The sequence below is a fragment of the Crotalus tigris genome, unplaced genomic scaffold (genome assembly GCF_016545835.1).
Source record: "Crotalus tigris isolate CLP2741 ecotype Arizona unplaced genomic scaffold, ASM1654583v1 scf7180000017590.881132, whole genome shotgun sequence".
Classification (NCBI taxonomy): Eukaryota; Metazoa; Chordata; class Lepidosauria; order Squamata; family Viperidae; genus Crotalus; species Crotalus tigris.
Window position 1 is genome coordinate 733,242 of NW_024096496.1, and position 24,802 is coordinate 758,043.

Genomic DNA, 24,802 nt, shown 5'->3' on the forward strand with positions numbered 1-24,802 from the left:
CAGCCAATGGGCCACACCCACCCGGCACCCGACGATACATAAGTGGGTTTGGGTTGCAGTTTGGGCACTTGGTCTCTAAAAGGTTCGCCATCACTGTTCTAGGCTTTAGGAAAGTAGGGAAACTGTTTTCCCCTTTGAAAAAGGTCCATTCTCAATCCATGCACCCAGAAATGTGTGGATTATACAAAGCCATAAAATGGATCAGGATCTAGTAAGGGGTTGGGATATCTGGAAGTTAAAATCCATACCTCTTAAATTGGCCAAGTTTGAGAAATGTTGCTCTCACACATCTGGAGGGCACCAACTTAAAAAATGCTTTGTATCATCGACAGATCAAATTCAGAAGGCAGAAAAGTAAGCCTGTTGCATTGCTTGATCAAGAAGCTTTTATTGAAAATGCTGCTTAATATTCTCAATTGAGACTTCTCAGATTGATTGATTGATTGATTTACTGGAACTTATAGACCACTCAAATTCAGCAGGATTCGAAGCTACTGGCAGACTGAGAGAGAGAGAGAAGAGTGAGTGCACCACTACTAATCTCTTTCTCCCCCGCCATTGTTTAGTAGTTGATGTAGGAAAGGGCCACATCTCCTTGGATATTGATAGTGCGGGTCTGTCCAATAGCGGCATAACGATGAGCAAAGTTGAACAGGTGGCGGCCATTGGTATAAACCTTGAACTTGTGACTGTCACAGCAGATTGAGATCTGGGAAGAGGGGAAGGATATTAGTCTGGCAAATCAGCACATCTGGATCACCTTGGATCCTCCAGGCAGGGGGGGTCTGCCGTCCACGCCATCCGCAGCTTGCCCCCAAATCAAACCACAGGGCCAATTCGTAAAGGGTGGAGTTTCAGGGGGGGAGGATTGCAACTGTTTTCTCCCCTTCCCAAAAAACCCCAAGGGCAAGGCAGGAATAATTTTCTTGACGAGGCAATTCCGCTCTTCTCCACGAGAGGTTCAGATTTCAACTCCTGAAAGCTGTGCTAGCTGGGAATTATGGGGAATGGAGTCTTACACTTCTGGAAGGCACCTGCGGGGTCTTCTCTCCCCTCCCCACTGCCTGCCTGCTTGTCTTGTCGGCCAATCAAAACAAGGGGCAGTAACATCAGTTGAACAGCTGTGGCTGCCATATTGGCTTTTGTGATCTCCTCCCTGTTGATATCCGTTCCTGCTGGAATTGCTCAACTCACCTCAAAGTATTGCCCAAATTGGAAAGGGTTAAAGGGCAGATCACTTTCCTCCGCTCCCCAACTGCCATTCAGACAAGCGTTGCGCACCACGTATCTCCTTGGTTTCATGTGTGGATTAATGTGCAGAACGATATTCCGGCCAGCCATTAAATCGATTTCGAACCTTAGAAAGAGAGAAAAAAGCAGGCATTGAAGATTAGACCTTAGCATAAGTAAAAGGAAATTTGATTCCGCTCTGCCCCTTAATCCAGTAGCAGCCTGATAGATCCTCCATGGGTGAAAGTTAAAAGAAAAAAAAAAAACCCCGCTCTTGTTCCTCTTTTTAAATATTATTTATTGGTAGACTGTTGCTGAATGTTTAACTTCTGTTTATCATTTCAGGTATTTATTCATTACTTTTATGTTCTGCCACAATCAAACCAACTCTTAATGAGCGATAAATGAGACAAACACATACGAAAAAAATGCATATTCAGCAGCAGTCCAGTAATGATTAGCATTCTTCTGGTGAAGAAGAGCTGGTCCTGCTTTTTTTTTTCTATTGTATTGTTTATTATTTCAAGGTATACAACTCCTATAAAATTAATGCTTAATGGACGGTTCAGGTCCTAATCATTCTTTACAGCCACCTCCTTAGCCAGAATTCCCTAAACAATTTGTCAGTCCTTTCACGACCTTTCAGATGTCCCTTTTTGGGGAACTCTCCCCGCAGCTAACACCCCTTGTTTCTTCTTCTGGCAGTGAGTTCCACAGCCTACATGTGGAATTTGCTTCCATTCCCCTTAGCCTCCTTGTTCTCTGGGCTGACACTGCGGATGTGCAGAGGAGAATGAGACAGTCAGAGAAAGGAGATCAACCGGGAAAGGTCTATGACAGTGTTTCTCAACCTTGACAATTTTAAGGCATGTGGACTTCAACTCCCAGAATTCCACAGCCAGCATTGCTGGCTGTGGAATTCTGGGAGTTGAAGTCCACATGCCTTAAAATTGTCAAGGTTGAGAAACACTGGTCTATGACAAGCCTTAACACGGCGTTTTGCTGTGCCAAACCCAAACTGGAGCCCTCCCCAAAAAAGAGACCCCAAACCTGCTAGCGTTCTTTGGAATAAAGCCTCGTATTGTGATGGTCCTCTTGGATGCCAGACCTCCAGGAAGGTTGCCCGTGTAGGGCACCGGCTGAAATAGGCAAGATTCCAGGTTACACTTCACGCCCCCTCCGACCGTGCAGCTCTTCTCCCTGATAGCTGGGGGTTAAGCTGGTTGCGGTCCAGCAGGTCTTTGAGTGCCAAACAGGAGACCCAAAACTTGACAGGAGGCAACCAACGTGTGAGATCTTGACTCGGATCTTCTCTTTTCCTGCATTCCTTGTGGTTACAAGCATCACTGCCTTGGACCAGGAAAGTAATTTTTGGCCTCAAAAGCGAGACACCAGCTGGGTTCAAGCGTTTGTTTGCTCAGTAGGCTGTCCACAGTGTGTGTGTGTGTGTGTGTGTGTGTGTGCGTGAAGATGGCCATCTGGGCAGAACCACCAAAGCAATGTGCAACGAACACAAGAAATAGGGTTGTGGTGGTGTTGGCATGTCTGCTGAATTTCATTTATCAAACCCCCGTGAAAGCCCCTGGCTGATGCATCACAACAGACTGAGTTTATAGATCAAATCATAAACCTTGGTTCTAAGAGCTGGTTTCCTTGGGCAGATTTTAACATGGGGGAAAGGGACTAATACTACCCCCCCTTCTTAACCATAAAGAAGCTAATTTTCCATTAAATATTCTGAACTCTGTTACTCCCCCCCCCCTTCTGTGTGATTTTATAGGCTTGGTGAACCAAACCAGGTGAGACAGGCTGAGTTAGCAAGTCTTTTGATACTTACTGGGTAGTAGAATGCAGAGCCTGTCAACACCTGGTGGGAGAGAAATCAAAAGAGGCTGTTACAAACTCCATGTTTTTCTCCCTAGCCGTGCATGTCCTTGCCCTCTGCCCTCTGCCCCCCCTTTTTTGTGGTGTCCCGTATATAGTTCACCTAAGATGATGATGATGTGTGTGTGTGTGTGTGTGTCTGAAGCCTGCAGTAGGACAAGCAATTGAACTCAGCTCTTAAGACACAATTGGGGATTGTTCCCTTTGCTGTACAAAAATGTAGAAAGGTATTTGCATGAAGCCAAAAATTAGACTGTGGCCTTGGGTCAACTATCTTTTGTGGATGTTTCTCAGAAGGTTATCACTCCGTATCTCAGAGTCGGGCTCTTCAGTGGAGAAAGCACATGTGACAGACTTCTCATCTTCTGACTGAAGAAGCAAGTTGCCGTATTCAGCCACTACAAAATTCCTGGTTGTTCCTGTTTGTTAATAAAGATGTGTTGGGTGTCTGCTAAGCCATTCTGGGAGTTGAGACCCCACATCATAAAATTGCCAGGTTATGAAGAGGGAAGAGCAGGGCCTTGGCGTGGGGTAAATTTGCTCCTTGTGCAGTCGTTGGTCCTAATCTAGCTGTAGGATTTATTTTTTAATTTATTTTTTGCTTGCATGCAGAGTTGTAAGGCAAGATAACTGAGGACCAAGAGAGGCCACAATTCTTAAGAAAAATGTACCAGAAGAATGACTGGAGGGAAGAAACAGAAAGTGACATCTTGGGGATTGAACCAACTCAGTATTTATTCCTAAAAGGGGATCAGGAGGTGCTGACTTGTTGATAGCAAAACACTTACCATGTTCTCCAATATTTGTCCTCCCATCACGGTCAGAGATTGCAACTCCAGGTTTTCTGGAAAGTTAATGAAGTTTACAAATTCAGGGGGAATTCTGTGCTTGTAGTTGCAGAAGGGGTTCCCGTTCACCAGGATCTGGCATTGGGCAAAGCAGAAGCAATCAAGTCTCAATTGGGATCTGATACTTAAAGTGTCTAATTTAGCAGAAATGGCGAAAATCTCCGCCTATTTGAAGGACCATTCACAAGAAAGATATATTATGGTTTGGAGAAGATGGATTGATTATATTCAGAAGAAGTATGAAACTGAAAAGTATTATCTTGCTTTTGAATATATTTTAGATAATTATTAATAGTATTAATGGTATTATTATTTTTGTCTTAATTTGTTAATATTTGTTTTGAGAAGGAGTTAAAGTGTATTATGGTTTTGATTGATAGTTTAGTTGGTTTATGTTACCCTGTAATCAGCTCTGGGAAGTGAGGGAGGGGGGAAGGGGATGGGTGGGTTTATATTGTAATTTGTAAAACTTTTAATAAAAAAAAGTCTCAATTGGGATCATCCATTTTCTTTGCATGAAAAACCTATTTATTTTTGCCAGGAACACATCCCACCCCGAAGCTGAGCAGAGTCACTGAGGGGATCAAAAGGGTTAAAATGAGTACATGTAAAAACAGAGAGTCCTTCATTCCACTGGCATCTGGGTTTTTTTTTTCCCCCCCTGGATCAAATGTTTTTCCATTCTGCAGCAGGTCATCCTCATTTAGTGACTGTTAGCAATTAGGGCACTGATGAAATAGTAACTTTGCAACTAGTCCTGGCATCTACAACCTTCACAAGACTACAAAGCAAAGAAAAGCTGGTCTAATCAAAAACAGTCATATTTTTGACCCCATTAATGACTAAGTTGCTAGCCCCACTATCGCTGAACAAGGACTGCTTGCACATCACTTAAACCGTATCTGGAAGAGATGACATTGAGAAAGTCCGTATTAAATACATTTGTGGTTCATTCCAGACAAATGGTGAATTCAGGGGTTGGTGGTTGGGGGGGGGGGATGAAGAGGCCCCACGCAGTCCCAAAGGAGCCTCTGTCACTTGTACCTACCTGGTATTTGGCCTCATCAACTATGAAGATAATCTCAAAATGCTCGCCCTTTTGGAAGGGATTCTTGTGTTTCTCTTCCTTTCCCCACCCTCCGGACCAATACCGCAATGTGTTGAGCACAACGCTCTCCTGACCAAAGCGAGGGTTGAAGTGGAGGAGAATGTGGGCCTCTAAAAATTTGCCACAGGCAAAGTCCACCTTGAAACTGGAAGAGAGAGGGGAAAAGAGAAGAAGAATATTAAATGAGAGGTGCAGGAAACTTAGAACAGCGTTCTCAATGGCCCCCTTCTCCTTTGCCCTGAAGAGTAGAGAATCTATAGGGGGCTGGGTTTTTTCTTGAAGAGAAGAATCAAGTTCCTAGCCATTCATGGCTTAGTTGGAGTTGGAAGAAGCAGGAAGTAGAACTATCCAAAGAATTAAGGAAGACTTTAATCTTGGCATAGAATTATTTAACCTTCCGTTAACAACATGATAATCTTATCATTATGGTTTTGAGCAAGGTAGGTTCTCGCCCTTCCTGTGAGCCCCCCCCCCCCAAACACATTACCTGTTGGCACGTTTGGGCACTTTGCCTTGTACATATACAGACATCCCAGCATGGAGTCCACCAGGGACAGAATGATGGTAAGGGAGAGTCTGGAAGATAGAAAATGATGAACCAATGACTTTATTGCAGAACATAACTTTGACCTTCAAACCAGCCCACTGCAACTGCAAGAAGAATGGCAGGAGAGGAGAAAGAGAAAGCGACAGCTTAGGGATTGAACTAACTCACAATCAATCCCCAAAGAGGGATCAAGGATCAGGAGGTGCCAGACTTGTCAATAGCAAATACCTACCATCACTGGTCCTCCAATCACGGTCAGAGATTGCAGTTCCAGGTCTCCATCAATCCTGATGACCTGCACGTTTTGTGGGGGGATTCTGTGCCTATAGTTGCAGAAGAACGTCCCATTCGCCAGGACCTGTTAGAAGGTGAGCCAAAGGAATCAATGCTCAATTGGGATCATCCATTTTCTTTGCAATAAAGAAAAGCTGAGCAAGGGAGTGCTTAAAGGGGGTCAAAAAGATCAAAATGTGTACATGTAAAAAGGGAGAGGACTTTATTTCAATGCTACCCATTTTTCCCTCCAGATCAAATGGTTTTCCCTTCAGTTGCAGACCATCCTTGTTTAGTGACTCTTTGCAGTTAGGACAGTGATAAAATAGTAACTTTGCGACCCATGCTTGCATATACAGCCTTCGCAGGACTATAACGTAAAGAAAAGCTGATGTCTGATCATAAACACGGTCACGGTTTCACTCAGCATGTGCATCAATTGCTTGTGCCAGTGGGTACTAAATGAGAACTATTTGAACATCGCTTAAACTCCACTGGAAGATATGAAGTTGGGAAAGTTGGTATTAAATACATTTACGGTTCATTCCAGGCAAATGGTGAATTTGGGGAGGCAGTCCCAAAGAGCCTCTGTCAGGTGTACCAACCTGGTATCCAAAGTCATTGACCATGAAGATGACCTCGAAATGCTCGCCCTTCTGGAAGGGATGTGTGTGTGTGTCTTCCTTTCTCCACCTGCCTGCCTGAAATGTGTTCAGCCCAACTGTCTCTGCATTAATGTGAGACCTGAAGTGGAGGGGAACATCAGCCCCATTATGCTGGCCACAGGCAAAGTCCACCTGGAAGTTCACCCAGGTTCTGGAAGAGAGGGAAGAAGAGACAAACAGAAAATTAAGTGCAGCAATCTCAGAGTACAGTTCTGCCCCCTCCTTCTCCTTTGCCTTGAAGCTAGAATCTGTAGGATGCTGGTTTGTTGGTTTAAGTGAAGAATCAAGTTCTTAGCCCTCATGGCTTACCTGGAGCTGGAAAAAAACAGGAGATGGCACTCTCCAAAGAATTAAGGAAGGCTTTAATCTTGGCACGCAATTTGGATAGTATAATCCAGCATAATAATCCTATGATTATTATTTTGAGGAAGGTAGCTTCTTGCCCCTTCTGTGAGCCCACAAAGGACCCTTACCTGTTGCTGTCTTCGGGCACAAGGCCTTGCATATACACAGACATCCCAGGATGGAGTCCGCCAGGGAGAGGTTGATAATAAGGGAGAGCCTGGAAGACAGAAAATGGTGAACCAAATCAATGACTTTGCTGCAAAACACAGCTTTGATTTTGAGCCAGCCAACCACAAACCCCTGCCTTATATCAGCCTTTCCATTTGGCTTCCAAGTCAAACCAAGACCACCTGGGAGGACCTCTGCTAAGGATTAATCCCCCCAACATGGTAGGGACAGGAAGGCGTGGAGTAGCACCAGAACTGCAGCTGCTGTCTGGTTCTCCTTTTGCAAGAAGGAGAAAAAGCAGTCATCCTGTGTTATAGATCCCTTTGGATGTATTTTTTGTTTTGAGCAATGGGTGGGTCATACCTGAATTACTGTGCTTTATATAAATAAAATGAAGGGGGGCTTTGAGGCCTGCAAAGTATATTATTGTCATTTAATTTATTCAATTTAGACAAACCCCAACAATGAAACGAAGAAAAAGAATACAATAGCACTGAGACTTCTATACCGCTTCTCCGTGCTTTACAGCCCTCTCTAAGTGGTTTACAGAGTCAGCCTGTTGCCCCCAACAATCTGGGTCCTCATTTTACTGGCCTCAGAAGGATGGAAGGCTGAGTCAATCTTGAGCCCCATCAGGATTGAACTCCAGGCTGTGGGCAGAGTTAGCCTGCAATGCTGCATTCTAAGCACTGTGCCACCCATAAGAGAATAGAAGATGGGAATAGCATGACATGGTCCAAGGAGGCAAAGCCATGCCAACCACTAGAAACGGGCAACAACAAGGAAGTAATACGGCTAGGATCTAATGAAGATGCTATTTTCCAGTAATCCACCCCTGCCAGCACTCCATATCATGCTCTAAAGGGGAGTCAGAAGCAATCAGTTCTAATCTCATATGATAGCAGTCACTACTTATAATTATATGATCGCTGTCATCTTTGATTTTGCACCCATTTTCACAAGTATCTTTTATTCACCGGCAGAAATGTGCCCGTTTTTGATAACGTGGACTGATTCTTTTCCATTTCAAACTTGGTAATTGAAAAAAATAAAGCCACCTATGCGCCAGTATAATCACGTAAATTGTGAAATTACTTCCTTGCTGATCCAATTCTCATGCCTTGCCATCTTCCCCACATGGGCATCCTTTGGCTGAGATCTAAATCCTCTCATTTTGAAGAAATCAATTATTGAAAAGGAAGGTTACAAACAGGCCAAATAGTTGGGCTCTTCCGGCTGTGATGATGCCCTGGGCTGGGGAGTCTGGAGATGCTTTTGGTTTAGGCCGAATAAAGATAAAAAGTGTCCTTGTTCCGATTAAAGAAGAATAGAAAAGAAAGCAATGGCAGAAAATAATCAGAAGCTACGTACACTTTTTCCATCTTCATCATCCGTGAACATACTCTAAAATGGAAAAACAAAGGTATACCTTTATAATTATGGTGTGACAGGGGAGGGGGGATGAGTCTCCAGAGGGCTACTGTGGTCATATTTCAGAAGGATAACATTGAAAACATAGAAGAAATGAGACACGTTAAGTGTGTATCTACTTACTATCAGTTTAGACGGTCCTTTGCCACCATTAGCTTTTTTGATAATAGATATTATCTTTTTTCCGATTGGCTATAAGGAAGAAGAAGAAAAAGTATTACGGATTCTTTCATAATTTGTGCCAGTGCATGATATGGGTGGACGTGCCTGGGCCACTGCAGCCCACTAAAATAAACTGGTGAGTCCTTAAGGATTACGGAGGATTTGATGTGAATGAACTCACAATATCAGATGGGTATGTAAAGTCACATTACACCCCTTCAAGGTAGGCAAAGTCAAGGAAATGGTTGGGGTTGCAGGAAAAATACTATAAGATATATTAGCAAAATCTTGGGAGCCTGTCCAAAACTTCATTAGTCTTTTTCAAGGAGACTAGAGTCAAACTGGCTTTGCAAAACGAACTCTGATAAAATTAATCCTGGGAAGGAAAATGAGAAAAGACATCTCGCTAGCAAAATTGCATCTGTCAGAAAGACCATTTGAGCCAACAATTTATCCTTTTGCAGAGAGAAAAACCGTAAGTAAGGGAAAATAACTTTGGAGAAACCCTCCTCATCCCAAAAGTCTCCCTTGGGGACAGTTCCAAAATATAAGTTTCTGCCTTGGCTATTCAGCAGCCAGGGGGACCATCACTCCAGTTTGGGAGTCGGTGTTGTTTTAGGGGGTATAATAGGTATTTAAAGCTGCTTCAAATGAAACTGGTAAGAGGGATGTTTTGTGGCATGCAAGAAGAATATTATTCAAAGAAAGCACAGAATATGAAAAAAAAAATCTACTTACTATTAACTCAAAAATTTTAACTTCACCTTTATCTATATTCTGTAAGGGAAACAACAGGTATTACTTTTATTTTGAAAAGATATCACACATGATTTCTCCAACTATGCCATCGCTACAGTCTTTGATATTTATGGGAACCACTTCGTTTGATAGATGACTGATGCATTTCTTATCAGAACAGATTCTGATAAGGGCCAAAAAGGTACATACGATATTTTGTTTCAGTATCTTTTCAATATTCTTCCACTTTCTCTTAACCAAAATCTGCCCAAAGAATTCAGTGAATTCCTTTCTGGCAGGGCCGGAATCACGAAAGGGAGGCTTCATCACGTGCAAGAAAAATATCACTCCACAAATGGCAGAAGATGAAGAAAGGAGTACTTACCATTAATTTTTCGATATCTTTTCCATTCAAAGCATTCTACAAAAGAAACAAACATATCAAGTTCTATTCTGACTCAAAGACACCCATGCCATCACTACCATCTTGGATAACATTTACATGAATTGCTGCTTCCTCCAGTTAGGAAACACACATTTCTTATCACAATAGAGAGTGCTTAGTCTAAAAAAAAACATTTGAATTAACAGTGTTCAGAGGCTTCTTTTATGTGCCCCTTTTTCCATTTTTTGTTTTTGTCCTTTTAGTTTGTCAGAGAGATCTTTGTGCAGCCATGCTGGTTTCTTCTTGAATTTCTTGTTTTTTTCTTTTTCAGTGGTATTGTGCTGGTCTGGGCTTTTATGATCGCATTTTTCAGAGTTTCCCAAGCTTCTTGGGTTGTTTTCCCCTTTAGGATTTTCATCCATGGGATCTTTCCTAGGTTCTCTCTGAGTTTGTTAAAATCAGCTCTTTTGAAGTTCAAGACCCTGGTTGGATTGTTTTCTGTTGCTAGTGTTTGTGTTATGTTAAATTCCATTATGACATGGTCACTTTCGCCCAAGGTTCCGGCAACTTCAGCTGGTCAAAGAGCTACTTACAATTATTTCCAATGCATGTTCCTCCCTCAGTTCATTCTGCAATGGAAACAAAGGGTATCAACTCTGTTCTCACATGAGAAGATCTATGACTTCTCCAACCATGCTATCTCTGCCATTTCATATGCCATAAAAATGAATTTCTTTATAAGTCAAAACTACTTACCACCAATTCAATCAGAGGACCATGTTTGAAGAATGTTTTCTACAAAGGAAACGAAGGGGATCAGTTCTATTATAACTATTACTAACTATAACTCTACTATCACAGATAACTTCAATACCATACATCAATTTCATCTATGTATCCATTTTCCAGATAGGAGCTGTGCCTTTCTAATCATAGATTGAGTGATAAAGCCTAAAAGACACATGAATCAACAGCAATCTGAGACCGGTTATTGTGAGCAAAGAGTTTTTGCGGGTTTTTTTTCTTAAAAGACACATTATTGTTTCCTGACATCCTCGTTTAAGCCTTTCTCCTAAGCCACAAGGAAGGCTTGATAAGCCGGACTCCTTCAACTTATGACAATAATCAAAACAATGTCTTTCTTTAAATATTCACAAGAGCTAATAGTTTCCTGCTAGAAATTTTTCCTGAAATGTCTAAAGAACCTTTGGGAGGAGTGAGGCTCAAGAGGGCTGATCAGATTATCTCTAAGAAGGATAACATAGAAGACATTACAAGAAATGAGAGAATTTAAGTGTGTATCTACTTACTATCAAGTTATATATCAGTTTATCGCCATGTGATAGTCCCTTAAGAACGTTTAACACCTTCTCCACGATCTCCTACAAGGAAGGAGAAAAAAATATTATCCTCTTTTATGGATTCCTACATAACTACATTGTGCCAGTGCACGACATAAATACCTGGGTGGGTCTTGCCTGGGCCATTGCAGTCCATTAAAATAAACTGGTGAGTCCTTCAAGACCCCGGAGGAGATTGATGTGAAAGGTCTCACATCATCAGAAAAGGTATAAAAAGCCACATCAACATTTTGAGGCAATCAAGGTCAAGGAAAGCCCTGGCAGGGCTTCCAGGAAAGCTGCTCTATTGTTGTCGGATATAATAACAGAATCTTGAAAGCCCATCCAAAGCCTTCATTGCTCTTTTTTAAGGACAAGAAAGTCAAGCTGGAGCTACACTGAGTCCTTTCCCATTCTACATACCCAGAGCAGAACAACCTTGATGAAGATAATACATTACATTTATGGGCTACCCGACTCCCAGAGTGGGCAGTTGGGATGACTTTGTTGCATGTCCTACAGCTCGCTATATCCTAATTTATGGGAAGTGCTCACTGGGATGGTGGATTGCAAGACAGCTTCTAGGTTAAAGATCCTGGGTTGTAAATATACTCCCTTGGTGCTCTCTGAGTTTGGTTGCGTCCTTGCAGATATAATAGTACTAGGAATAATAATAGCTACCACAACAATAATGGATAATCCCATGGACCTTTCCTCACTTTAGGGCAGTGGTTCTCCACCTGGGGGTCGGGACCCCATTTGGGGTCGAACGACCATTTCACGGGGGTCGCCAAACAATGCAATCCGCCATTTTTCCCCCCTTTTCCTTAGCTGTGCTACTCCCTTTTATTCTATTGGCTTTTGAAAGACTCTTGAATAGAGTCTAATTCTATTGGCTTTCAAAAGCCAATAGGAATTGTCCAGGCTGTCTCTGCCCTGCTGAGCCCTCCAAAAGTCCCATTCTGCAAACGGTGCTGCACCAGTTGAGTAGTCCTCGACTTACCAGCGGTTGAGTAGTCCTCGACTTACGACTGGTTGGGGGGTCGCGGCATTAAAAAGGTTGAGAACCACTGATTTAGGGCATCCTTATTTTACAGCAGTGCAGGTGGTGGGGGTACTTTATGGGGTAACGAGGTGCCTCAAGCTGCTTTATTCAAAACTAGCCCAAGATTTTAGCCTTGATTTCGGTCTGATGCTCTGGGGACAATGGTGATGGTTGTTGGGGGGTGGGAGTAGAATCACAAAAGGGGTCTTTGATCACATGCAAGGAGAATATTTCACAAGGAAGAACAGAGGATAAGCAAAGAGGTATTTACCACAGAAACAGCCATGTTACACTCGCCTTCTAGACAGTCCTACAAATAAAACAAAATGAATTACTGCTATTCTGACATCCCATCACATACAACCTCTCTAACCGCATTTACGACAGTTTTACTGAAAACCCCATTCCAATTTATGGCAAAACCCGGTCCTAATGACTGAGGCATTTCTTAGCAACCATCACAAAAAAAAGTCATAAAACCAGGCCACTCATGTGGGTGACCCGATTTATGACTGCACGATGTATGCCCATGATGAGCAGACTCCATTGCAGTCGTAGGTCAAGGACTACCTGTATGTGATCCAAAGAGAAAATAACATTGGCGCAACTTCCTAAACTGATCACTTTAGTATTTAATATATTGTGCAAATACCAGAAATGCAGTTATATTTGTAGCCAAGATAAGAAAGTTCCATGAAATTTCTACAACACTGAAAGTCTGGGCTAAGTAACCCAAAGAAAGATTTAGGCTTCATTATAATTTTTGGGATTGTGTGAAAAATCCCTCTTTCTCCCTTCCATAACATTTGCTGGTAAAACTGACCCTGGAAAAGGAAAAGAGGACATGCATCCCCTGACCAACAAAATGGCATTTGTACTACACAGATGAGTCACACCAAAAAGGAGCAGGAATCAATCAATCAATCAGAATACAGGGAGAGAAAGGAATTGTCCAGATCAGTCTTTCACAGTGGAAAAGTGTTCCTTGGGGACAGTTCTGAAAAGGCCGTGTCCACACATACAAACAAAATAACTGGGTTTGGGTTTGGGGCCAGTGTTGTTATCATACAGGGATGCTTCATGGCAGGCAGGAAGTATATTACTAAAAAAAAAAAGAAGGCAGAAGATGAAGCAGAGCTACTTACTGTTAATTTCTCAACATCCTGTGCATTGAAAGTATTCTACAAAAGAAACAAGCACAACAAATTCTATTTAACAGAAGATACCCATGACCTTGCTATCCATGCCATCACTACCATTTTAGACACCATTTACATAAATTGCTGCTCTCCTCCACTTAGAAAACACACATTGCTTCTTTTTTCAAAGTCCTAAAACCCTTATTTAAGTTCTACACACACACCCAGACATTCCCCAAATTTTGGGGGTGGGTGGAAATATGCAATATTTTTTAAGAATGAGTATCAGAGCTTTTGTCATAAAATAACTATTTTCCTAAATATAAAACCTTGGTATATCTGCTAAACTTTGGTGGGATTGAATCTAAAAAGGGCTGCCTGGTTGCCTGCAAGAAATATATTTCCCATGAAAAAGGGAGAAGATGATCGAAGAGCTACTTACAACTATTTTCATTGTATGTTCCTCACTCAGTGCATTCTACAATGGAAACAAAGGCTATCAGTTCTAGTCTCACTTAAGAACATATGTGGCTTCTCCAACCGTGCTATCTCTGTAATTCATATATCATAAAGATTAATCTCTTCCCTCTTCACAGAGAACAGAATCGGTCCTTTAATAGACATACGTGCCTCTTGGGGTTAAAGACTTTGATTTCATGAAACATTTTGGATTGGATTGTTTGAAACAAATCTCTCATCCTGGATTTGCAAACCTGAACTCAATAAAATAATCCCGTGAAAAGGAGGGGATGAAACCCATCATACCAGCAAAATTGCAACTGATGGCAGGTATATTAGATAAGTCACAACCATTACGGACAGAAACTCCCACATATATTTCTCACCTTCAGCAACTTTAAGCTATGTGGACTTCAACTCCCAGAATTCCCCAGACTGCATGCTTTAAGATGTGTAGACTCTAATAAATTCCCTTTATTGGCTGGGGAATTCAGGCATTGTGGTCCACACATCTTAAGATTGTTGAGGTTAACAAACTCTTCACTAGAGGAAAAAAACAAACCTCTCCATAGGACCCTTCCTTTATTCAGAAAGGATATAGGTTTAATTTAAAGAGCTCCAATTCATGGCAGAATCTACGAACTAGTATTTGGTGATTGTTGGTAAAAATAAGAATTTTTAGAAAACTGAATAATAAGGACTAAAATTACCCCAGGAAAGAGCCCAAGATAAACAACAAACTGCTTACCATAATTTTTTCCAAAATATCATTGCTATTTTCCTACAAAAGAAATGAAGAGTAACAGTCTGATGCTCACGTGATAACTTCACTATAACAAGATGAATTCTCTAACTGTTCCATCTCTGGATACTAGACATATGAATGGCTGCATTCTCCAAATAGAGGAAACACATAGTTCTTTCTAAAAGTGAGACAGTTCAGTGTTTTAGGTGGTGGAATAAAGCTAAATGGTTACTTGTTCAGTTCAAAGAACAATATGAAAGGAAGAAAATAAACAAAACCTACTTACCGTGTTTCCATCTCCACCACCGGTGAATGTACTCTAAAATGGAAACAAAAGGATACCTTTATCATTATGGTGTACCAGTGTGTCCTATTTGTGTGTGTCAGGCCTGGGCCACCACAGTTTGTTCAAATCAAGAATGGGTCTGTGAGGGCCACAGAGGGTATCAATGTCATTGACTTGGTTTGAGCAGAGTAGATAAAGCCGTTGCGACCAAAACATATAGGCAACATCAACAAACAGACTTAACAACTGCAGTGATCCAAGGAAATGGCTACTTTCCAATAATCCAAACACACAACTTCTCTCCCCATGCTGTCACTGCCATCTTCAACGTTAGATATCCGTATCGTATTTTTATACTGATAGCCTCACTCCTCAGATAGGAAACGTACTTTTCTTATCCTAATATAGAATAATAGGAGCCAGTGAGATGCACATTAATTAAGACTATCCTTTGAGGGTTTATTTTGTTTTCATGAGGAAAGGGATAGGGGAACTTTTTTCTTTCAGAAACACACATGATTAATCAGCTCTTGTAAAGAGTTGTGTGTTCTGTATATATATATGTTTTCTGAGGTTTTCGCGGGTGTTTGTATGTAGGTCTTTGGTTATTCGGGTTTTCTCCCGCGTCAAATTGGAAGAGTCTTGGCGACATTTCAACGAAGTCACATTCATCATCTTCAGACTGGTGTTTTCGGCTTCGTGCTTCTAGGAGCAATTGCTCCTAGAAGCACGAAGCCAAAAACACCAGCCTGAAGATGATGAATGTGACTTCGTCGAAATGTCGCCAAGGCACTTCCAATTTGACGCGGGAGAAAACCCGAATAACCAAAGATATATATATATAGTTAATCGCTTTAAAAGACTGATATGACCACGGATCTTAAGGCACACAACTCCAGATGGCTCACAGGAGTGGTACAAAACCAAAACAGTATTTAAAAAAATAAAAGCAAAAAGCAAGACAAACCTGGCGCCACCAACATCCTCCAACTCAAGACAACGTCACCATCTTCAGACTCTAACCTCACCTTCTCCCAGTGCTCAGGAGAAGAGCAAGCTCTTCCCAGCCTTCTAGAAGGTTAAAAAAAGTGGATTCCAAGAGACCCTCTGGATCCCAGGGGGAAAGGTGTTCCAGAGCACAGGGGCTGCTCTAGAATTCTAGGTCCCATTACATCTGCGTTTTTCAATCTCTCACATTCTGATAATAGTCATAATTATGCTCCCCTTTAAATATTCCCAGGAGTTTATAGTTTCCGGATGAAATGGTTCCTGAAATACCTGTAAATCCTTGGTGGGGTGAGGGAGTCTCAAGAGGGCTACTGTGATCCCCTTTAAGAAGGGTAACATAGAAAAGATAAAATGTAATCGAAGTGCATATCTACTTACTATCAGTTTAGATACTCCTTTTCCATCATTAGCATTCTCGATAATAGGTATTATCTTTTTTCCGACTGACTATAAGGAAGGAGAAAAAACAAAAAAGCACTATTCCTTCATAATTTGTGGAGTGCATGATATGTGTGGCTTTGTCTGGGCAACTGCAGTCCACCAAAATAAGCTGGTAGGCCCTTGAGGGCCACAGAGAATGTTGGTGTGAATGGCCTCACAACAGCAGAGTAGGTACGTAAAGCCACATCAACCTTTGAGTAGCCAAAGTCAGGAAGGCTATAAGAGGGTTTGCAAGAAAACGACTATATACTAGCAGGATCTTATAAAACTCCTTTTTAAGTAGAACAAACTCTAGATAGCTTCCAAAACAGATTCTGATAAAATTAATTCTGGGAAGGAAAATGACATCTCACCAGCAAAATTGCATCTGACAGAAAGGCCATTTACCATTTTGCAGAGGAAAAAAGAAAAAACACAATCAGGGGAAAGTAACTTTGGAGAAATCTTCCCCATCCAAAAAGTATCCCTTTGGGATAATTCCAAAATATAAGTTTCTCCCTTGGCTTCTCGGCCCCCAGGGGGCCCGTCCCTCTAATTTGAGAGTCATTGTTGTTTTAGAGCAGTGTTTCTCCACCTGTGGGTCGGGACCCCATTTGGGGTCAAACGACCATTTCATGGGGGTCGCCAAACAACGCAGTCCGCCATTTTTTCCCCCTTTTCCTTAGCTGTGCTACTCCCTTTTATTCTGTTGGCTTTTGCAAACGGTGCTGCACCAGTTGAGTAGTCCTTGGCTTATGACCGGTTGGGGGTCGCGGCATTAAAAAGGTTGAGAACCACTGTTTTAGAGGGTATAGTAGGCATTTGAAGCTGCTTTCAAATGGAGAGTTGAAACAGATGAACTGTTTTGGCCCTGCCTGCTCTATTTCTGCTCTGGGGTCTCCGAAGATGCTTTCTGGGAGGTGTGAATTAACAAATGGAGTGTTTTTGGGGTGCAAGAAGAATATTGCTCCAAAATAGCAAAGAATTATGAACAAAGGTATACTTACAATTAATGCCAAAATACTGATTGGACTTTTACCTATATTCTACAGGGAAACAAAAGAGAATACTTATATTTTGAAAAGATATCACACATGATTTCTCCAACTATGGCATCTCTACCATCTTTGATATCATGTATATGAATCGCTTCATTCCAAAGATAAGAAACATGCATTTCTTATCAGAAAAGAGACTGATAGAGCCAAACAGGCACCCATGGGTGAATTGGGTTCTAAAACACTTTCATTTCATTTTCTTTTCAAGATGAAGACAGATCAACTTACCATCAATTTTTCAATTTCTTTTACAGTCAAAGCATTCTGCAAAGGAAACCAGCACATCAATTGCGTGCAAGGAAAATATTTCCCATGGAAAAGGGAGAAGATGGCCAAAGAGCTACTTACAATTATTTCCAATGTATGTTTCTCACTCAGTTCATTCTGCAATGGAAACAAAAGTTGGTTTAAGCTGCTTAAAAAACAAATGGGAAAACAAGCCAAATGTTTTCATCCTATTTGCTTGTTTTGTGCTCTCAGGACTCTGGAGTCGCTCTAAGTAAGGGTGGGGGAGAGAAATAAAAGAGGTGCTTGGTCAGATGCAAGAAGTTAAAGAAAGAAACAGAAGAGGATAAATCAAAACTACTTACTACCAATTCAGCCAGAGGGCCCTGTTTGATGAGTGCCTTCTACAAAGGAAAGATAACTATCGGTAACTATACCATCCCAGAGAACTTCAATACTATACATCAATTTCATCTATATCTTTCATTCTCCAGATAGGAGCTGTGCCTTTGAGTGATAATGCCTAAAAGACACATGAATTAATAGCATTCTGACATGTTGTGAGAAAATAGTTTTTGTGATGTTTTTTCTTAAAAGGTTAGTGATTGTGCAGCTCTCCTAAAGGTTTCCGGAAATCCTTGTTTAAGCTTTCTCCTAAGCCACGGGGGAAGACCTTAGTAGTATAGTTCAGGGGTAGGCAATCCTTGTTTAAGTACTCCACACACACCCCAGCCATTCCTAAAATTTTGGGGGTTGGTGGAAGTGTTCGATACTCTTTAAGAATGAGTATCATAGCTTTCATCGTAAAACAAGATAACTATCCTCCTAAATACGTAACCTTAGTATAGTTCAGGGGTGGGCAACCCTGGCTCTTTTATGACTGGTGGACAGCTGGCTCAGGCCTGTGAAGCTGGATTCTTTCAACTTCAGACCATAGTCAAAACAATGTTCCCAAGAATTTGTAGCTTCCTGGTGGAATTCTTCCTGAAATGTATGGAGATCCTTTTGGGGGGAGGGAGATTCAAAAGGGCTGCTCTGGTCATATCTAAGGCGGACAACATAGAAGACATTAAAGAAATGAGAGAACTTGTGTGTCTACTTACTATCAAGTCATATATTGGCTTATCACCATGTGATAGTCCCTTAAGAAAGTATAATATCTTCTCCATGAGATCCTACAAGAAAAGAGAAAAAACATGATTCTCTTTTATTGATTCCTTCATACCTACGCTGGGCCAATACAGGATAGGATCGTCTGGGTGGGCTCTATGTAGTCCATTAAAATAAACTGATGGAGATACAAAGAAAATTCATATAAGATGATTTACAGATGGCATCTCCCTCCAGCAAGATTAGCCAAAATGTACAAAGGATACTCATCATTATGTTGGAAATGTAAAAAGGAAAAGGGCACATATTTTCATGTTTGGTGGCTATGTAAGGAAGCACAGAGATATTGGCGTATGGTTTGGGAATGGGTAACAGAAATGAGTATGCAAAACATCCAGTATAAGCCTGAGACATTGTTGTTAGGAATTCTTGAAAATAATGTTAGTAAAGAAGATATATATTTATTCACTCGTGTGGTTACAGCGGCAAGAATTGTATTCGCTCAAAATTGGAAAGCTACGGCTATACCTAGTGAGGAAGTCTTAATTCATAAAATTATGCACTGCGCAGAATTAGATAGGTTAACTAAGAGACTCAAAAATCAGGATGAAACGGATTTTTACCAAATTTGGGATAAATTTTATAGATGGTGGGGGAAAAAATATGGTAGTCAATATAATGAGATAAGTTAAGATTGAGATTAGAGTGATGTTATTGTAAAGTTTTTTTTCTTACATTTTCTTACATGAATATGAACTATGATGTATGTCAAATCTGATTTACCACGTTCAATGTTTTTAATTTTTGTTATTCAATAAGAAATATTTAAAAAATAAATAAATAAACTGATGGAGGGTTTGGGGCCAGAGTTATAGGGAGGGCCAAGGAAGATATTGATATCACTTTGAGGCAAGCAAGGTCAAGGAAAGCCATGGCAGGGATTCCGGGAAAGCTGCTATATTGCTGTTGGATTTAGTAGCAGAATCTTGAAAGCCCAACCAAAGCCATCATTTCTCCTTTTTAAGGACAAGAGAGTCGAGCTGGGGCTAGTCTTTCTCACCTATTCTACTTACACAGAGTTGAATGACCATTTTGTTCTCCTTCTCTGTTCTCCAGGCCGTAGCTAAATTTCCCTAGAAGCCATCACCCAACCTGAATATGAAAACCCTCTTTTTAGCACTCAATCTTCCATTTGAGTGTAATTTTGACTTCACAGTCCAGTTGGAAGCATTTCGCATTTTGCAGAGGGGAAAACCACAAGTAGAGAAAAACCTTATAGGAACCCTTCCTATGTAAAACATTGCCCCTGAGGATAATTTCCATAGGGCCTTGATGACACATACAGCAAACAACAGAATAGCAGAGCTGGAAGGGACTCTGGAGGTCTTCTAGTCCAACCCCCTGCTCAGGCAGGAAACCCTACACCATTTCAGACAAACAAAGGGAAGTGGTGTTAGGGTTTGGAGCCAGAGTTATATGGTTATAACAGCTATAACTCCCAGAATTCCCCAGTTATATGCTGGCTAGGGACTTCTGGGAGTTGAAGCCCACACATATTAAACATGCCAAGATTTAGAATCACTGACATGAATAATGGCAACAACAACCATAATGGATAATCCCATCGACCCTTCCTCACTTTAGGGCACCCTGCTTTACAGAAGTGCAGGCGGGTGGGGGTATTTAAGGGGGTAAAGAGTTTGAGGCATCAAGCTCCTTTATCACAACTGGCGCAGGATTTTAGCTTCACCGTATTTCCTGATGCTCTGGAAACATGGTGATGGTTGCTGGGGGTGGGAGTGGAATCGCAAACGGGGTCCTTGATCACATGCAACGAGAATATTTCATAAGGGAAGCATTTACCACAAAATCAGCCATTTTACACGCATCTTCCATACAGTCCTGCAAATGAAACAAAAGATATTGCTTCTATGCTGACATGAAATCTCTAATTTACAATCTGATTTACAATCCTTTTGTTGAAAACCACATTCCAGTTTCTAGCAAAACCCGGCCCTAATGATTGAGGCAGTTCTTGACGACCATCATAAAAAGAGTCAAAAAACCAGGTCAGTCATGTGGGTGACCCGATTTATGACTGTCACGACTTATGCCCAGTATGGACAGGCTATATTGAGGTCGTAAGTCAAGGTCTATCTGTATGGGGTCCCACGACCGAAGAATAACTTGGCGACTGAATCAGCACAACTTCCTAAATTTAGATAAGTTTTCATCTTAGTTAGCTTTTTTTGTGTTTTACTGTATTGTGTAAATGCAGACTATTTGATCACCTTAATAATTAATATATTATGCAACTGAATGTGTAGCCAAGATAACAGGGTTGCATGAAATTTGTAGAGTGTTAATGTGTGGATTAAGTAATCCAGAGAAAAATTTAGGCTTCATTATAATTTTTGGGATCCTTTGAAAAATCCCTCTTTCTCTCTTCTTCAACATATCCTGGTAAAACGGACCCTGGAAGAGGAAATACACCCCCTGAACCCCAAAACTGCATTTGGACCACACAGTGAGTCACACCAAAATGATAGACATTACAGGGAGAGACAGAAATTGTCCAGGATAATCTTTCCCAGGGCAAAACGTCCTTGGGACAGTTCTGAAAAGACACAACCAAATGAAGTAGGTTTGGGGTTCAGGGATCTTATAACACAGGGTGCTTCATCGCGGGCAAGAAGTATATTACTCCAAAAAAGAAAAAAAAAAGCAGAACATGAAAGAGCTACTTACTGTTAATTTTTCAACATCCTTTTTATTTAAAGCATTCTGTAAAAAAAAAAAAGCAAGCACATCAAATTTGAAAGATATCCATCATTTACATGAACTTGTGCTTGGCTCTACTTAGGAAACAACACATTCCTTATCAAAACAGAATGTGATACTAAAAATTAAAATTAGAATTCTAATTCTAAAAGACAATTTTAATTAATGGTATTCTGAGGCTTCTTTTTCCTTTTGTTTCTCTTTTGAATTTTCCTATATGCATTGAGAAACCCAAGGAATGACATTGGAAACTGATAAGGTTAGAAAAGAGGAACTTTACTAGACAAGGCACTTGAGGGTCAATGCTGTTTTGAGAACATTGCTCTACATGTCCATATTCCGTCCCATAACTGAGAGTCACTTTAGTCATACATCTCCACAAGTAAGACATCCTTATGATGGAATGTTGTTTTTTTTTATTCTGTTTCCTGTAGCTCCCCGTTTTCTATCCTCTCTGCCACTTCCTCCTCTGAGTAGGTTCCAATCTGAAACATACTCATAATTAAATATGCAGGTTTGTGTCTCCACCTACATGCAGTCTACTTGATTTTCAGTGTAGCCATGTGAGGAAAAGGAGGTGCTGAGATCCCACAATAGCATTTTATTTCCTCTTCCACCTGCTCCAAGAATATCTGCTCAGTTTCAGAGCATTTTGTGATTTTAAAAAAAGGTTCAAACGAGATGTAAGCCATACTGACTCCTAAAACCCTTGTTTAAGTACTCAACACACACTCCAACCATTCCTAAAACTTTGGGGGTTGGTGGAAGTGTTCGATATTCTTTAAGAATGAGTATCATAGCTTTCATCATAAAACAAGATAACTATCCTCCTAAATACATAACCTTAGTATAGTTCAGGGATAGGCAACCTTGGCTCTTTTATGATTCGTGGACTTCAACTCCCAGAATTCCTGAGCCAGCTGTGCTGGCTCAGGAATTCTGGGAGTTGAAGTCCACGAGTCGTAAAAGAGCCAAGGTTGCCTACCCCTGGTATAGTTGAATACTTTGTATATACCTGCTAAATTTTGGTGGGGTGTAATCCCCAAAGGGTCTCTTGACTGCATGCAAGGAAGATATTTCACTATGAAAGGGAAGAAAATAGTCAAAGAGCTACTTACGATTATTTCCATTGTATGTTCCTCACTCAGTGCATCCTGCAATGGAAACAAAGGATATCACCTCTGTTCTCATATGAGACTATATATGACTCTCCACCCATGTTATCTCTGCCATTTCATATCTCATAAAAAATTATTCTTTCTTTCTTCAGATATTTAAACGATTAGTCCTTTAATAGACTTGCAAAGGTGATTCAGGCAGCATGCTTTAGAATGGGTGGGCTCCAATAACTTCCCTTTGTTGGCTGGGGAATTAGGCATTGTAGTCCACACATCTTCAGGTTGCTGAGATTAAGAATCACTTCACTAGGAAAAAAAAAACTCACCATAGGCCCCCTCTTCTATTCGAAAAGAGCTCAAATTCATGGCAGAATCTATGAATTAGTGTTTGGATCCCTTCAGAAATAGTGACGCTCCATCACTGGAGACTTTTAAGAGACCGACAGTAATTTGTCTGGAATGGTATAGGGCAGTGGTTCTCAACCTTTTTAATGCCGTGACCCCCAACCGGTCGTAAGTTGAGGACTACTCAACCGGTCGTAAGTCGAGGACTACTCAACTGGTGCAGCACTGTTTGCAGAGTGGGACTTTTGGTGGGCTCAGCAGGGCAGAGACAGCCTGGACCATTCCTATTGGCTTTTGAAAGCCAATAGAATTAGACTCTATTCAAGAGAGTCTATTCTATTGGCTTTCAAAAGCCAATCGAATAAAAGGGAGGAGCACAGCTAAGGAAAAGGGGAAAAAATGGTGGACTGCATTGTTTGGCGACCCCATGAAATGGTCGTTCGACCCCAAATGGGGTCCCGACCCACAGGTTGAGAACCACTGGTATAGGGTCTCCTGCCATGGGCAACAAAGTCCCTCCCAAGTCTGTTATTCTGTATTCTGTACTTACTAGAACTTTTTCCATCATTTCAGTGGCATTTTCCTACAAGGGAAATGAAGAGTATCAGTGTGATTCTCACATGATAGCGCATATGACTTCTCCAACGGTTCCATCACTAGATATCAGACTTAACACTGATACTGATTTATACTGATTTTTCTCTCTGAAATTAAATGCTACTGAGAGGTGTGTTTTTTTTCTTTTGAGAAAAAAGGGGATAGACATTTCCCCAAAGGGGAAAAGAATCTGGACATCCAGCATGATGTTGAGACTCTAGAAAGAGTACAGAGAAGAGCAACAAAGAGGATTAGAGGCCTGGAGGCTAAAACATATAAGGAACGGTTGCTGGAATTGGGTCTGTCTAGTTTAATGAAGAGAAGGACGAGGGGGGACATGATAGCAGTCTTCCAATATCTCAGGGGCTGCCCACAAAGAAGAAGGAGTCAAGCTGTTCTCCAAAGCACCAGAAGAAGGCAGCACAAGAAGCAACAGATGGAAACTAACCAGAGAGAGAAGCAACCTGGAACTAAGGAGAAACTTCCTGACAGTTAGAACAATTAACCAGTGGAACAACCCGCCTCCAGAAGCGATGAATGTGCCAACACTAGAAGTTTTCAAGAAGAAACTGGACAGCCATTTGTCAGAAATGGTATAGGGTTTCCTGCCTGAGCAGGGGGTTGGACTAGATGACCTCCAAGGTCCCTTCCAACTTTATTATTATTACTATTATTATTATTATTATTATTATTATTATTATTATTACTTACTGTAGAGTCTGCATCAGCATTATCCTTGTTATCCTGGGGAAAAAAAACAAGAACACTTCCTCAGGGTTAGAGTTAGCTCCCTTAGATGTTTACAGGTAATATAACCACGTGATACACAGCTTAAGTACCAATGAATCTCTAAATTTTGCCCTATCCCTTATTTCTATTCATCTCAAACTCTTCTCATACCAACCAAAGAAATTTTCAGTCTTCTGTATTGGTCCAATTCAGTAGGTATAACAAGAGATTATCTCTGATTCTTATGATAATGTGAATCCTGAAAAATTCAGTGTAGACAACAGGATGCCGCCCTGAATTCAGAATCACTGATAAGAGTTGAATTCCTGATCATTAAAAGACTAAGTATTTCAAAGCCCTCTGCCTGAATTTTCAACCCCTTGATGAAGAAATGTGTTAATTAAAGCATGGGGACAAACTCCACAAAATACTTATTGGTTTCCTATGCAGGCATCCCAGCTGACAAGCTGTTGCAACCCACAAAATTTAGCCTTACCTGCTGGACAGAAAGCGTAAAAGTCAAAGCAAAGATGAAAAGGAGACGCATCTTCTTCGTTGCTCTTCAGCTCTTCTGTCCTTGCTGCTCTTCTAAGAGTTTATTCAGCTCCACTGG

At 41.1% G+C, this 24,802-nt stretch overlaps 1 protein-coding gene across 3 annotated transcripts; it reads right to left on the reverse strand.

Annotated features, from left to right (window-relative positions):
* Positions 1–368: 368 nt before the first annotated feature.
* Positions 369–24,802, reverse strand: LOC120317141. 3 transcript variants are annotated; one of them, XM_039363490.1, is made up of 34 exons: positions 24,686–24,802; positions 24,172–24,204; positions 23,414–23,446; positions 22,519–22,554; positions 21,368–21,403; positions 20,483–20,521; positions 18,613–18,684; positions 17,878–17,913; positions 17,633–17,668; positions 17,513–17,548; positions 17,234–17,272; positions 16,185–16,253; positions 14,799–14,831; positions 14,516–14,548; positions 13,751–13,786; positions 13,315–13,350; positions 12,441–12,479; positions 11,095–11,166; positions 10,541–10,579; positions 10,378–10,413; positions 9,785–9,820; positions 9,400–9,438; positions 8,623–8,691; positions 8,440–8,472; positions 7,029–7,117; positions 6,496–6,706; positions 5,850–5,975; positions 5,558–5,646; positions 5,011–5,215; positions 3,903–4,037; positions 3,068–3,097; positions 2,281–2,369; positions 1,195–1,357; positions 369–709 (listed from the first exon to the last, which is right to left on the reverse strand). In XM_039363490.1, the coding sequence occupies exons 1-34, from the start codon at positions 24,734–24,736 to the stop codon at positions 563–565; spliced, it is 2,301 nt and encodes a 766-aa protein (XP_039219424.1). In that variant the 5' UTR covers positions 24,737–24,802; the 3' UTR covers positions 369–562. The 3 variants fall into 3 exon arrangements, with proteins under 3 accessions (XP_039219424.1, XP_039219416.1, XP_039219432.1); XM_039363482.1 differs by having other exon boundaries at positions 17,875–17,913; positions 24,686–24,801; XM_039363498.1 differs by lacking the exon at positions 13,751–13,786 and having other exon boundaries at positions 17,875–17,913.

Excerpts from the sequence above, each read along its gene's own strand:
- LOC120317141 (XM_039363482.1), bottom strand. The coding sequence starts at position 24,736 with ATGCGTCTCCTTTTCATCTTTGCTTTGACTTTTACGCTTTCTGTCCAG. Across the intron at positions 13,787-14,515 it reads ATATTTTGGAAAAAATTATG|AATGCACTGAGTGAGGAACA; the intron begins GTAAGCAGTTTG and ends TTTCCATTGTAG. Across the intron at positions 8,473-8,622 it reads AAGGACCGTCTAAACTGATA|AGTATGTTCACGGATGATGA; the intron begins GTAAGTAGATAC and ends TTTCCATTTTAG.